The sequence below is a fragment of the Drosophila takahashii genome, chromosome 2R (genome assembly GCF_030179915.1).
Source record: "Drosophila takahashii strain IR98-3 E-12201 chromosome 2R, DtakHiC1v2, whole genome shotgun sequence".
NCBI classification, from domain to species: domain Eukaryota; kingdom Metazoa; phylum Arthropoda; class Insecta; order Diptera; family Drosophilidae; genus Drosophila; species Drosophila takahashii.
The window spans coordinates 21542208-21557277 of record NC_091679.1 but is presented as its reverse complement, the minus strand read 5'-3'; the positions used below and the strand labels follow the sequence as shown (position 1 = coordinate 21557277).

The window sequence follows — 15070 nt, the reverse complement described above, 5'->3', positions numbered from 1 at the left end:
TTCCGACTTATATACTACCTGCAATAGAAAGAAGACTTTTGGGAAAGTTTCATTCCGATAGCTTAAAAACTGAGAGACTAGTTTGTGTAAAAACAGACGGACAGACGGACATGGCTAGATCGACTCGGCTATTGATGCTGATCAAGAATATATATACTTTATGGGGTCGGAAACATCTCCTTCACTGCGTTGCAAACTTCTGACTGAAATCATTATACCCTCTGCAAGGGTATAACAATTAATTGTGAGGTATGGATAGTTAAGGGGTACTATGTGATAAGACATGGTTTCTTTACTTTTCATGACTTCTGCAGGTTAAGATGTTATTCTACAGATTTACATTTACGATTCCATCATATCTATAACTCTTAGGGCCGTTTTCTCGTCCGCCTGTTAAATTTAAAAGAAGCTTTAAACTTTTATTTCCCATACGACGAGAAACGGACGAGAAAACGGCCCTTCAGAAATGTTTAGATTAGCTCTACGAGTAACGGATTTAAAAGAAAGTTAAAAAGTTATGAGCAAATAATGAAAGTTAAGCAGTGCCTTTGCTGCAAGCATGTCTCCATATCCCTCGAACTGCCTTTAGCTGAGTAATGGGTATCTGATAGTTGAGATACTCGACTATAGCTCTCTCTCTCTCTTGCTTTCTTTTAAATCCGTTACTCGCAGAATATATACATTATACAATATACCCTTTTACTCTAAGAGTTACTATATAACAAAGAAGAATATTCGAGTGCGGTTTGAGGGCGTTAGAGGGGGCGTGGCACCTCGATAAAACAAACTTGAGCTGCGCAGGATAAAATCGACATGTTTCTGAAATCTCAGCGTTCATACGGGCGGACGAACAGACAGACATGGGCAGATCGACTTGGCTAATGATCCTGATTAAGAATATATATTCTTTATAGGGTCGGAAACCTGTTAGTAACAGGCTGTTACATACTTTTTCTCGAATACAATATACCCTATTACTCTACGAGTAACGGGTTTACAAATCTCTAATTTATTGCGAATGTCCCCGAGCAGAAATATTTCAAGTCTTGTTTGATTTCCAGGAATTTGCTTCTAAAGGGTGTTTTTTTTTATGTTAAGAACTTAAAGTTGGCATCACTATTCAAGATGGCGACCGGTTTAACAGCTGTCAAGTGATTTATTCTCAGTTTTGGTTTGGCAATTTTATTTCGAAAGTAATGGTTCAGTGCGGAATACGTATCGCGCACTACGTCCATTTTATCGTCGACAAAATCGTCCATCAGAGCAGTTAATTCGATTAACCATGGAACGTTTTCGCACCACGTTTACTCTTATTGATAACTCGCATCCCCAGAGACGCCGTACGGTGCGCACAGAAGAAGCTATTGCTACTGTAGAGCGTAGCATTGAGGAAGACCCGAATGAGTCCATCCGCCATCGAGCACACTTTATAGAAGATTTTGCGGAAGGATCTTGGCTTGCGTGCTTACAAAATCCAACTCATGCAAGAATTGAAGCCAAACGATCATCAAGCAAGGCGATTTATTGAAAGACACGTTTGGTGACCGCCGAATTTCACGTTTTGGACCTGTAATTTGGCCTCCGAGATCTTGTGTTTTAAGACCGCTAGACTACTTTCTGTGGGCCTATGTAAAATCATTGGTCTATGCGGATAAGCCACAAACGCTTGACCATTTGGAAGACAACATTCGCCGTGTTATTGCCGATATACGGCCGCAAATGTCGAAAATTGGACGTCCAGATTGGACTACATCCGAGCCAGCCGTGGCGGTCATATGCCTGAAATCGAGTATTATCGAGTATTACTATAAAAGAGTAGATGTCGATTTGCGTCATGTTCCCCCAGCCCAAACCATAAGACCTAAAATTCTGGAAAAAATTGGGTCTGAATCGTGTGTTAGAGGAGGTGTGCACTAAGAAAGGATTTTTTAAAATTCGGCTCCTAAGGACTCCCAGGACTCTCGAAAAATGCAAAATTGCTTGATTAAAACATCAACCATTCCCACAGTTTTTAACCAAACAAGTTGATATTTTTTTTTTAAGCTTTGTTTGTGGAAATCTTTGAAAGCCCAGAAGATGAGCCCCCACCGACTTCCAGTTGGGGCACTTAATTAATTTTTCCGCACCGATTATGCGATCGCATCCGTTTTTGTTTTAAAGTGCGGAGCTATGCCATACAATTAGTAAGGTATTTTTTTTTTGTTTTTTGGACCCACGGTTGATTTTATATGATCCTTTTTGTTTGCGCGGCTTGCGGGGGGCCTCTTTGGCAGCACGTTGTTTTTGTTTTTCGCAGCACTCACGAACGTCAGCAAAAGCAGAGCGAGAGAGTAGTGAGCAGAGAGAGAGTCATTTGAAGCGAAAGAGACGCCGCCAATGTTTTTTTTTCTGGCTTAGAAACACCTGATACAATTTTTACTATTTGGATACCAGAACGGATTATCTAATGGATGCAATTCTAAGTCAAAGAGTGTAGCCAACCCATTAAATTCATAAGGAATTTTTGTTTTGATTTTAAAAACATTTTGGATTGTCTTTCAAGGGAAGAGCAGGGAAAAACTTTCAGTCGTCACATTTGCATGTGAGAAACGCAATGACACACACACACATCGATAAATTGGCATGTACATACATAAGTATGTAATGATTAAATTAGGATAAAATGACGGATCACCCAATGCAGCCATTCTAAATCAAATATTTTGCAAAAATTTAAATTATGTTAAAGACGAGGGGCGCTCGACGAAAATTGTTGGCAAATTTCGTCTCCAAAATTACACCTACTGTTTTCACCCAAAAGAGTTGGAGCTTTAGGTGCTTTTTTTCATTTTCCTCATTTCCCGAAATATTTAACTCCAGCTGTTGATCCCCAGCCGACATTGGGGCACTTCTTTTTTTGTTTACCTACCGATCCTGCGAGCGGATCTGTTTTTCGCTTAAAGCATTTTGGCCGTAGCCTTTCATAGGTATTTGTGTGTTATTTCTTATATATTCTTTTTTATGTTTTTAAGGTTTTTGGGGGTTAGATCTGTTCAAAATAAACGGTAAAAAAGAGTAAAAGGTTTTCTCTGCATTCGCTTAGCTAACCAAATCTATAAAATTAAGTTGCGATTAAGGAGGTATTAGATAGATTAGGGTAAAAGAACTGTAAGGGAAGGGTGAAGGTGAGAAAGATAAAGTTTGTTTGGACTTTAGTGAGGATAAGGTCAAGGTGACAAACAAGTTTTACTAAGAAAAAGTGAAGTTAAAGTAAGTAAGTATAGTAAGAAAAATTTGTTTTCAGGTGAGACTAAAGTTAGGTTAGCTAAGAAGAGGAAAAACTGGTGCTAAGGTGGGTTAAGACTAGGAAATAGTGAAAACAGCATTAAGGTGCTAAAAAAGTGTGCCAAGAGTTAGAATAAAATAGGTGGGGTTAAGGTGAGGTAATATTAGGGTTAATGCGGTGTTAAGGTAAGGTATGTTATGGTTAGAAGGATTAGAATATTAGTGCGTTGTAGGTGGGTTTACTGTTTAGCTAAGGTTACGCGGGATTTTACTCTAATATTAATTTAAATTTGAATATACAAACAAATCAGCAATAAATGCTTTGCTAATAGTAGCGGACAACGTCGCTTCGGGTATTGCTAGTATTACTATAAAAGAGTAGATGTCGATTTGCGTCATGTTCCCCCAGCCCAAGCCATAAGACCTAAAATTCTGGAAAAAATTGGGTCTGAATCGTGTGTTAGAGGAGGTGTGCACTAAGAAAGGATTTTTTAAAATTCGGCTCCTACGGACTCCCAGGACTCTCGAAAAATGCAAAATTGGTTGATTAAAGCATCAACCATTCCCACAGTTTTCAACCAAACAAGTTGATAATTTTTTTTAAGCTTTGTTTGTGGAAATCTTTGAAAGCCCAGAAGATGAGCTCCGACCTACTTCCGGTTGGGGCACTTAATTAATTTTTCCGCACCCATTATGCGATCGCATCCGTTTTTGTTTTAAAGTGTGGAGCTATGCCATACAATTAGTAACGTATTTTTTTTTTTTTTGACCCACGGTTGATTTTATATGATCCTTTTTGTTTGCGGGGGTTGCGGGGGGCCGCTTTGGCAGCACGTTGTTTTTGTTTTTCGCAGCACTCACGAACGTCAGCAAAAGCAGAGCGAGAGAGTAGTGAGCAGAGAGAGTCATTTGAAGCAAAAAAAAGGCGACCAATGTTTTTTTTCTGGCTTAGAAACACCTGATAAAATTTGTACTATTTGGATACCAGAACGGATTATCTAATGGATGCAATTCTAAGTCAAAGTGTGTAGCCAGCCCATTAAATGCATAAGGAATTTTTGTTTTGATTTTAAAAAATTTTGGATTTGGTTTCAAGGGGAGGGCAGGGAAAAACTTTCAGTCGTCACATTTGCATGTGAGAAACGCAATGACACACACACACATCGATAAATTGGCATGTACATAAGTATGTAATTTGGATAAAATAACGGATGACCCAATGCATGCCATTCAAAATCAAATATTTTGCAAAAATTTAAATTATGTTAAAGACGAGGGGCGCACGAAGAAAATTGTTGGCAAATTTCGTCTCCAAAATTACACCTACTGTTTTCTCCAGCTGTTGATCCCCAGCCGACATTGGTGCACTCCTTTTTTGTTTACCTACCGATCCTGCCAGCAGATCCTTTTTTCGCTTAAAGCATTGGCCGTAGCCTTTCATAGGTATTTGTGTGTTATTTCTTATATATATTTTTTTTATGTTTTTAAGGTTTTTGGGGGTTAGATCTGTTCAAAATAAAAAGTAAAAAAGAGTAAGAGTTTTTCTCTGCATTCGCTTAGCTAACCAAATCTATAAAATTAGGCTACCAGAACGGTGGAGTTAAGGTGGGAATAAGGTGAGATTAGGGGTTAAGTTGCGATTAAGGAGGTATTAGATGGATTACGGTAAAAAACCTGTAAGGGAAGGGTGAAGGTGAGAAAGGTAAGCTTCGTTTGAACTTTAGTGAGGATAAGGTCAAGGTGACAAACAAGTTTTACTAAGAAAAAGTGAAGTTAAAGTAAGTAAGTATAGTAAGGAAAATTTTTTTCAGGTGAGACTAAAGTTAGGTTAGCTAAGAAGAGGGAAAAATGGTGCTAAAGGTGGGTTAAGACTAGGAAATAGTGAAAACAGCATAAAGGTGCTAAACAAGTGTGCCGAGTGTTAGAGTAAAATAGGTAAGGTTAAGGTGAGGTAATATTAGGGTTAATGCGGTGTTAAGGTAAGGTATGTTATGGTTAGAAGGATTAGAATATTAGTGCGTTTTAGGTGGGTTTACTGTTTATCTAAGGTTACGCGGGATTTTACTCTGATATTAATTTGAATTTGAATAAAAAGGTTTCTTCGGGTAAATTAAGTTGGTTATGAGATGGACAATCTTGGATAATTAAGTTTCTTTTATAGGATGAAGAAGACACTCAAAACCGCGATAAAAAATTTCAAATAATTAAAATTCATACTTATTGAACAACAAATGTAAGAAAATTATTTTCTAACTCCCTCAGTACACATTTAAAAATGTGTAAAGTTGCGCACGTTGTTCTTCTAAGCCGTTCTCGAGATATACTAATTTGAAGTTTGAGAACATTTTTTAAGTTCTTAACTTCAAAAATTCATAGCGCCCACAAATGGACACCAAAAAATTTCAAAAAAATCACAGATGATAACAAAGGCAAACTCTTCAAAGTACCCGAGTTTGAAGAAAATCTAAAATTTCAAATGCGCAGTTGAGAAATTCTTACCCTATAAGGGCACTTCCAAAATGTCGCTCGGGACATTTGCACACCTTTAAAGTTGAAAAAAAATTGTAAAACAATGGATTTGAATTTTAATTATGGGCTTTTATTTTCACTCTTCCCAAGCTCTATTTTTGGTAAAAATCTTGATTTTGTACCACTTTTAGTTTTTAAGATATCGGTAAAAAACTGCCGTATTCGCTCGGGACAAAAATAGAAGTGGATTTCGGGGAAGTTCATACAACACCAGAAATTAGCGAATTCTGATGGAATATTTGAATGCGATTTTTTTAGAATGTTGTTCAAACATGTCGCTGTATAATGCTTTTGGTTTTACTCAAAAATTCTTTGCCGTTTTTTTTTAAGCAGTTTTAACCACATTCGCTCGGGACATGTCGCTCGGGACATTTTTTCCGACTGTTTTGTAAAGCGGATTTCTTTACCTCTATCTCTCAATTGCTGGATGTTTTGCTTTTAACTTAATAGTTTAGCATGTGAATGAAGCATTCAGTACAGAAAAATGTCACATATTAGCATTCCTATAGGATAAATTAACAACAGAAGACAGGTCCAAAATATAACAAAAAATAGCCAAAAACTGATTTTTGCGTATATTGGTGGGGTTTGTCATAAAAATAATCAAACTATACTCCAAATTTGTAGTTAAGCTCAGTATCCAACTATTTAGAAACTAATATCGGGGCCAAATCATGTGGAAATATGTTTTATTCAAGTTTCAAGATTTTTGGCTTGGTGGATTTTTTTTTGGAAATGCCCATATGTAAAAATCAGCAATAAATGCTTTGCTAATAGTAACGGACAACGTCGCTTCCGGTATTGCTAGTCATATATAAAATGTAATGCAACAAGATTATCTTTCCAATAAAAACAAGAGAGAACGCTATAGTCGGGTGCCCCGACTATCAGATACCCGTTACTCAGCTAACGGGAGTGCGAAGGAGATGGAGATAAAAACTTTGATCCGCCGTAACTTTTTAACGAATGGTCCGATTTAAAAAATTTGTTCTACATTTCGATAGGTATTGATAAACACAATAAAACTGCATTTTTACTTTTCCAAAATATTGAAATTTTTAAAATGGTATATAAGCGATTGTGGGCGTTAGAGGGGGCGTGGCACCCTTTTGAAACAAACTTGTGCTGCGTAGGAACTCCTAGAATCTGCATGCAAAATGTCAATCCTCTAGCTTTTATAGTTTCCGAGATCTCAGCGTTCATACGGACAGACAGACAGACAGACGGGCAGACGGACATGGCTAGATCGACTCGGCTAGTGATCCTGATCATGAATATATATGGTTTATAGGGTCGGAAACGCTTCCTTCTACCTGTCACATACTTTTGCACGAATCTAATATACCCTTTTACTCTACGAGTAACGGGTATAAAAACGCATGTCAATCGAATAATCCATCGTTGTTTTATTGCAACTTAAAGTTCTTTACCTCTACAAAAAAAACACCCGTTACGTCACCGCAACAAGTAAATGGATGTATTGGAAACATAAGAAAGTTCTTGCGGGTAGTACTTTATAAAGAGGTTAAACGCAATCTATAATCTTTACTAGACAGCCGTGCAAATCTAAACAAAGTCCCTTTTGCATGAATTTTTCCTAAGGACGGCCGACAAGGTCGAGTGAATCCTTGAAGGGTTTAAATGCCCCTGCAGGCACCGGAGTGATGGCGAGTAAAAGTTCAACCGTCGCTATGTAAGGAGAATGCTAAAAAGGAGTACACACTCATGTAAACGCAGCTCTACCCAAGGGAGTCCTATAACAATGATGAAACATTGACAGACCCGACCCATCCATAAATATTTTTATTATTTTTCATATAATTTTTTATTTCTATGCTTGGCTTTCGGATCCACAAATGGATGCCGGATAGCATGTGTCGCTGTTGGTTGTACGTTCGAAAGTCTTGCGGTTGTGTGTCGTGTAGCCTAATTAAACGCTACTGCACCGGAAATGCCAGCCGCGGAAATGTTACTCAGCAAGTACTGCCAAGTCAAACCTGCGCTTACGTTTAGAATTCTCTGTGGAATTATTAAAAACTGGGAATTCACCCAAAAACCTGAAAATGTAGATGTGTGAGTGTATTTTTTAAAAAAACCAAAGGTTTCGGGATCGACTTTTTAATTTTATTTATTTGGCCGATTTTGCGGATTTTTTGTGATTGGGACAGAATGCTACGGTAACCACTCAGGGTTTTTTTATACCCTTGCAGAGGGTATTATGATTTCAGTCAGAAGTTTGCAACGCAGTAAAGGAGACGTTTCCGACCCCATAAAGTATATATATTCTTGATCAGCATCACTAGACGAGTCGATCTAGCCATGTCCGTCTGTCCGTCTGTTTCCGGTGTTTTTTTAAATATTACCTTCTACTCTTGGAAATTTTATTTTTTAAATATTTATGAATTTCGAATAAAATATTTAAAAAATCGGGACACTATATCATATAGCTGCCATAGGAACGATCGGAAAATTAAATGCAAATTAATAGGAAAAAAATTATTGCTTCGTTGTTTTTTATTGTATTCTCTTTAACTCTGGGATATGACTCTTATTAAATATTTCCGAATTTCGGTTTTAATTTTATTAAAATTGAACTACTATATAATATAGCTGCCATAGGAACGATCGACAAATTAATGAGAAATAATAGGAAATTTAACAATATTGCGATTTGTAAATTAATAGGAATGATTTGCAAGGGTATATAAGCTTCGGCTGGCCGAAGCTAGCTTCCTTTCTTGTTTTTAGGTCTAATCTACTCTAACTTTCAGAAAAACTAACTACGACTGAACGACAATGACTTACCCCAAGCCTGGGGAAGGAGAGCATTAACGTGATCTTAACATTGTCTATACAAAGCAAAAGAACCCTGACCCCATACCTCTTAATTTAATAGGTCCGATTGCCAAACAAAATCCGAATATGATTTTATCATACGGGGAGTTCGCATTTATTGGCCAACAGCCAATAGAAAACGTCACGCCTTTAGAGCCGTCTGCCACTGTGAGGTGGTCACGGCTATGCTGGCGTAAAGTATTTCTGGGGCAGGAGGAAAGCGCGATTTCGGATTGTGGCACTTTTGTGACAACATAGTGGGTGATGACCTCCGAAGCTTAATTATAGAATACAACAGCTGTCTGCGTCGCCGTCTGTTTTATCATATAGTTATGTTAGGTTAGGTTAGGCGCGTTGCTCATTCTGGGGACGAGATCACTCGGGCCGTTTGGCCCATTGTGTTTCACGCGGAGGTCTAGACCTCTTTCTTTGCTGAGGACGAAGTTCTACCAAACCATCCCGCACTTTCCACGAAATTGGCCAGGTACCCATGTGAGCGTTACTTGGGTGTGCTGTAGTGGCTCTAATTCCAATATTGTCTTGCGCACTACGTCGCTCCTGCTGGTGTGTGCCTGTAGAGCTTTGATTGCTGCCTAGTCCACAAGGATGACCGCTGAGGTGGGAAAAGGTTCCCAGCTCAAAATCAGCTTTGCAGCCTGCCAGATAGCGTAAATCTCTGCCTGAAAGACGCTACATCATTCTGGTAGTCTGGCGGAGAGGTCAGTGCGTTGGTCTATAAAGACCCCTGCTCCTGTGCCTTCCCCCGTCTTCGATCCATCTGTTAATATTGCAATAGCATTCCCTGTTTGCACAGAGTTGCTGTCCCAATCTTCTCTTGAAGGAGTCGAGATTCAATATTTCCTTGCGGTATGTTCTCTTTATTCTTTCTGCAGAATTCCTTTTCCAAGAAAGCTTTGTGTCCAGGACAACTCCTATATACTTTGCTTCCTTCGAGAGCCTGAGTTGCGTGCCTCCAAATCTTGGAGGATCGAATTTAGGTATCTTTTATTTTCTTGAGAGTTGGGCCTAGGAGAAATTCCAAAAGCTCACTGTGGAGAGAAATCTCCCCGTTATGAATAGAGCCAGGTCATCCGCATAGGATGCTGTGTGTTCGAGCTTTATGAGGAGGTTGTTCAGGACAAGGTTCCACAAAAGAGGGGATATAGCCCCTCCTTGTGGCGTGCCCCTTGTTACCTTTTTCCTGACTTTCGCTACCCCGAGAAAAGAATTGACCTTGTGATCATCGGCGGTGAATCAATTCTAGATGGTGAGTCCATAACTGATTCGATGCTGACATTGTTCAAAGCGCTCTCAATGAGGAAGGCTGCCAACGCAAACTCTTTAAATCCTAGGGCCTTCTCTATACGCTCCACTACCTCGTGCAACGCGGTGTCAACTGATCTACCCTTCAGGCAGGCGTGCTGTGCACTTCTGAAATTGTGTGTATTGAGACGGCTTCTGAGATGCAGATCCACCAGACCTTCTAAGGTTTTCAGAGAATATGATGGTAGACATATTGGTCTGTAGACTTTCGGTGCGCCGGTATCCCAGCTGAAGGCAACTTTTGAAAATCCTGGACAACCAGGGAACAAGTTCCTTATAAATTCTTTATTTATTGACCTCGATCAATACCGTAAAATTGTATTTGCTTCGAATTACAACTTTAAACTGTGTTCGCAAAAAAAATTCTTCGACTTTTTTTGGTAATAAATCATAACTTTTGAACCAATAGAGATAATTGAATGATGTGAACGGCATATGACGTCAACCTTGGTTTTCCGGTAAAGTACATCACCCTGATTAAGAAATGACCACATATAATTATACCCGTTACTCGTATAAAGTATATCTATTTCTTTCCTCTGTTGCGCTTTTTTTGTTTAATGCAAAGTTTGCGTAACTAAAATCGTTTTCTTTACTAGTTAGTCTTGCGTTTTTAAATATTTTAACAATTTAATGAAACATGTTTTAATTTTTTTTAGAATTTTAGAGCCTGGCTTTTAATGTTCTTTTTTTAAATTTTATTATTAGTTACTTTGTAGAGTAAATAGCGGGAATACAAATTGAAATTTAAGGACTGGTTGCCACAGTCTGTTGGAGTGAGCTTTCCAATGGAATGCGCATCAGCTATGAACTGCAAGTTTACAAACTAATCCCGTCCACAATGGTGTATTGCATGGCTGCTTTTCGCGTTCAATGAATTGAGCAATTAAAACACACGCAAATTGTTTAAGGCCATAATTAAAAATGTTTTTATTTAACTACAAGAGAAAAGCCGGTTAAGAGGTTATAAGTAAATTTTTGTACCCGCTTAAAAAGTACAAAAACTATTTTGCATTTCCTTTAAGTATATTTATTTTATACGTATGTACACAGTAGGCACAATTATTTAAATAAGCTAAAGGAAAGGTAAATGCATAAACATTTCTGCATAAAATAACACGACCCTGGGAAGAGTTACAAACAAAATTTTTTTAAAAGCAAAAATATACATTTTGTAGGAAAAAAACGCATTTTTAACTTTGAAAAAATTCGAAAACTATAAAATTAAAAAGCCCCATGGAAAAAGCGGAAGTCCGATTACTTTTGGCTGAGATACAGTACACACTGCAAAACGACTTTTTTATAAAAAATAATATATATATATTAGCCGATAGTATTGGCTATAAGAATTAGTAGATGTTATTCAAAAGACATTTAACATCATACAAAAGGTTTGAATTGAATACATCTCAATAGTTTTCACTGAAAAACGGTTAACGGACGGTTAAATAAATAATTGCAATTTTTTAATAGATAGATTAAAAAATGTCTTTACTTTTTGTCATTCAAAAATTGTCAAAAGACTTAAAACTTAACTTTTAATCATTAAGGGCCGGTTTCTCGAGTCCCTGTCAAAGTCCCTGATAGCTATCTGTCCGAAAAACTTAAAGACCAGATAAACTGTTCGTAAAAGCAAATCGGCTTTCTCGACTGCTTTAATTTATCTGAACGAGAAACAATTACTGTTCTGTGCTGTTAACGCACAGAACTGTGGTGTAAAGCGCAAAAAATGGCGTGCTTCGATTATTTCATCAGCTGTTTGGGTATATTTCAAGGGAAAAGTCAGCTGTGATTTCGTTTCTTTTTCTTAGTTGGCTTTGGGAAATCAGCTGTCATTCTATCGAGTTGAAAACGCTTAACAGGGACTCCGAGTCCCTGTCAAAGTTAGCTCTCACATTTATGCTCTGTTTCTTTTTCTTAGTTGGCTTTGGGAAATCAGCTGTCATTCTATCGAGTTGAAAACGCTTAACAGGGACTCCGAGTCCCTGTCAAAGTTAGCTTTCAGGACTTTATCTGTTCGAGAAATGTTAGCCGGCACTCGAGAAACCGGCCCTTAAAATTGTTAAAGGACTAGTACACGATGAGAAAACATGAATTCCATAAGAATCCGATAAGAGTGAGAGAGTAGACCTACTTGCTGCGACGTTTTTTCATAGGAAAAAGCCGAAGCCTTGTTAAAAAAAAACTATATTTAGGGCCGGTTTCTCGAGTGCCGGCTAACATTTCTCGAACAGATAAAGTCCCTGCTAAGGCATTTTGGCTTTCTCGAGCATAAATGTGAGAGCTAACTTTGACAGGGACTCGGAGTCCCTGTTAAGCGTTTTCGGCTCGATAGAATGACAGCTGATTTCCCAAAGCCAACTATGAAGAAGAAACGAAATCACAGTTGACTTTTCCATTGAATTATACCCAAACAGCTGATGAAATAATCGAAGCATGCCATTTTTGCCACTTTACAGTGCGTTAACAGCACTCTGTAATTGTTTCTCGTTCAGATAAATTAAAGCAGTCGAGAAAGCGGATTTGCTTTTACGAACAGTTTATCTGGTCTTTAAGTTTTTCGAACAGATAGCTATCAGGGACTTTGACAGGGACTCGAGAAAGCGGCCCTTAGAAAACTAAAAATGGCTCCAACTTTTTACAAAAACAATGGTAAAAAAATTTTTTTTAATCTTAATTTGATTTTATTTTTAGGAAATTAAAAACTTATTTTTTTTTTAATTTTATTTTGAAGTCAATCGGACTCATATAACTGGAGATACACATTTTTAATGAAAGGTACTTTTTCAAATTTGCCGATTTTTGGCCAACTTAAAAAATTTTTAACTAAAAAAATCATTATTTTTCGGCAAAATCCTGATACACGTAATTACTTATTTTCCGAATAGTACATGTAAAAATAAGTTTCAGGCAAATCAAAAATGTGAAGTTTTTTTTGCCAAATCTGTTTGGTTTGTAAAAGAACGGTTCATATATTTGATGTATTTTCAGTAGACATTTTACAACATTGCCAATTGGCTAAACTTTATGTTGTTTCAAAATTTAAATTTGCCAAGTGCTTTACCACTTATAAATAAGTGTATAGAGTATAAAAAATATTAACAAAATGTACAATTTAATTAGGCACATTCAAAATTATCAAAAAATAGATAATAGAGTCTCGCAATTAGTCCCACATCTTATTTGACGATTTTGCTGAGCATTACCTTATAAGTACCCCGTTAGGACACCTCAAACTTTTTGTTTCCTTTCAAAGAGAGACAGTATTTGCTACCTTATCTACATATGTTATTGGAAATGCGGCGTTTCTTCAACTCAAACACAAAACACGCGAAAATGCGACAAGCGTCGTTATCAAGTGATTCCACTTCATTATCAAGCACTCTCTCCCGCATTCTTCCGCTCACACTCACATACCAACATTGCCCACCTCTTGGCTCTTGGCTTACTCACTCATAAGCGAGCCATGTATTTGCAAATTGTCAAACTGTAAGAATTTCACCCGAATTCAGCGCCAAGTGATTTCTGTGTGACCATCGATTAATGAAGAATTTCCAGGTAAGAAAGAAATGCTAATACTTTTGAATACCCTTTTTTACAAATAAGAAAATTGCAGCACTTGGGATAAGGGCGTGCAGTCTACGTAGCAACACTCACTTGTGTGTCATTCAGTATCTCCAGATGTTCTCCCTTCCGGAAGCTCAAATCCTCGTCGGTGCGGGCGTCGTAGTCGTAAAGGGCGACGAATATCTTGGCATTGGCGCCGGCAGTGTCGCTTTCCGGGATCTGGGGAACGGGTCGGATCTGCTCCGCGGGCTGCCCAGGGTGAGAGGGCATGGGGATCTGGGGCACGCCCACGCCGACGCCGATGGTGGGCGGGTCGTCCAGCTTTATGCGATCGGCGGGCTTATCCGGCTCGCCCTTTTGGGTGGTGAGGCAGTTCCCCATTGTCGGATGAGTAACAGTAGTACTGCCGAAGAGTTCGAGAGCTAAATGCAATCAATGGAAGCCAATTGCAGCGAACGCGTTTACTGTTACTTTCACTGTTTGTTTATTGTTTGTAGCTGGGAGATCGGCGCTTGGGTGTTGGCACTAATCGCCGCTCTCACTCGATCCCCTCTCCCGCTCACTATCCACAACGCTTACAATTTGTGCAAGTTGCTGTCGCGTTTTCGCTCAACTCTCTGTTTTACTGAGCATTAACTAAATTAAATGCTTGCCCACGACCAAGCGTGTGCCTGTGTGTGCGTGCGTGAGTGTTTTCTCACTTTTATCTACATTCGCTCGTGTAGGTGAGTGCGTTGTGTGGGTGTGTGTGATGCTGTGCTGCTGGCAAAAACAAAAGCAGCAGGATGAAGTCGACGGGAGGCCGCAGAAAATGTTCCAAATCTATGATTAAATGGGTGACTCGCGCGTGCACTTTTATTAATCTGGTCTGGCAGTCGCGTTTACATTTTTTTACTTAGTTATCGCCCTCTTTTTCCATCGCGTTGCAAAGAGACAGTGTGACCGTGCGGGAGACGCAAAAAATACCGATGTACTAGGACAGATTAAATACCGTTTACACTAGCGATAAATTTTTAAATACCGAAATTACAATTTTTTTTTGCTCACAGCCGATAAAAGCCTTTAATACTCCAAAAAAGTGTTTCCACTGGGTTTCCATTTATCGGGCTATGACAGGTGCTTCCTGCTTTAGTTTTCAATTGTTTGCATATTTCTGATCCGATTTAAAAATATTCATTCTACATTTGATGAGTACAACAACATTGCATTTATACTTTTCGAATATCTTTAAAGATGTGGGCGCGAGACACATTTTAAAATCGGTTAAGGCGATTGTGGGTGTTAGAGTGGCGCATCGCCTTGATGAAACGAATTTGCCTTGCGCAGAAACTCAAAGAATATGCATGCTTAATACAAATCTACTAGCACTTGTAGTTTCCGATATATCAGCGTTCATACGGACGGACGGATTTGGCTAGATTGACTCGGCTCGTGATCCCGTGATCACCATCTGTTTTGGATTTGCAACAGCGAAAACTATTATAATTATTATAATAATTATTATTATAATTATTCGCTAATTTGTTAAGTTGTTGAATTTCTGTCAGCTGAC

At 38.4% G+C, this 15070-nt stretch overlaps 1 protein-coding gene across 1 annotated transcript in view; it reads right to left on the bottom strand.

Annotated features, from left to right (window-relative positions):
* The window catches only part of Src42A (Tyrosine-protein kinase Src42A), a 48368-nt gene extending 33889 nt beyond the window's left edge, over positions 1-14479 (bottom strand). Inside the window, exon 1 of the mRNA XM_044392855.2 lies at positions 13609-14479. Coding sequence (XP_044248790.1) covers positions 13609-13899 — 291 coding nt within the window. The 5' untranslated portion in view covers positions 13900-14479. The remainder of the gene's footprint in view (positions 1-13608) is intronic.
* Between the last annotated feature and the right edge of the window lie 591 nt (positions 14480-15070).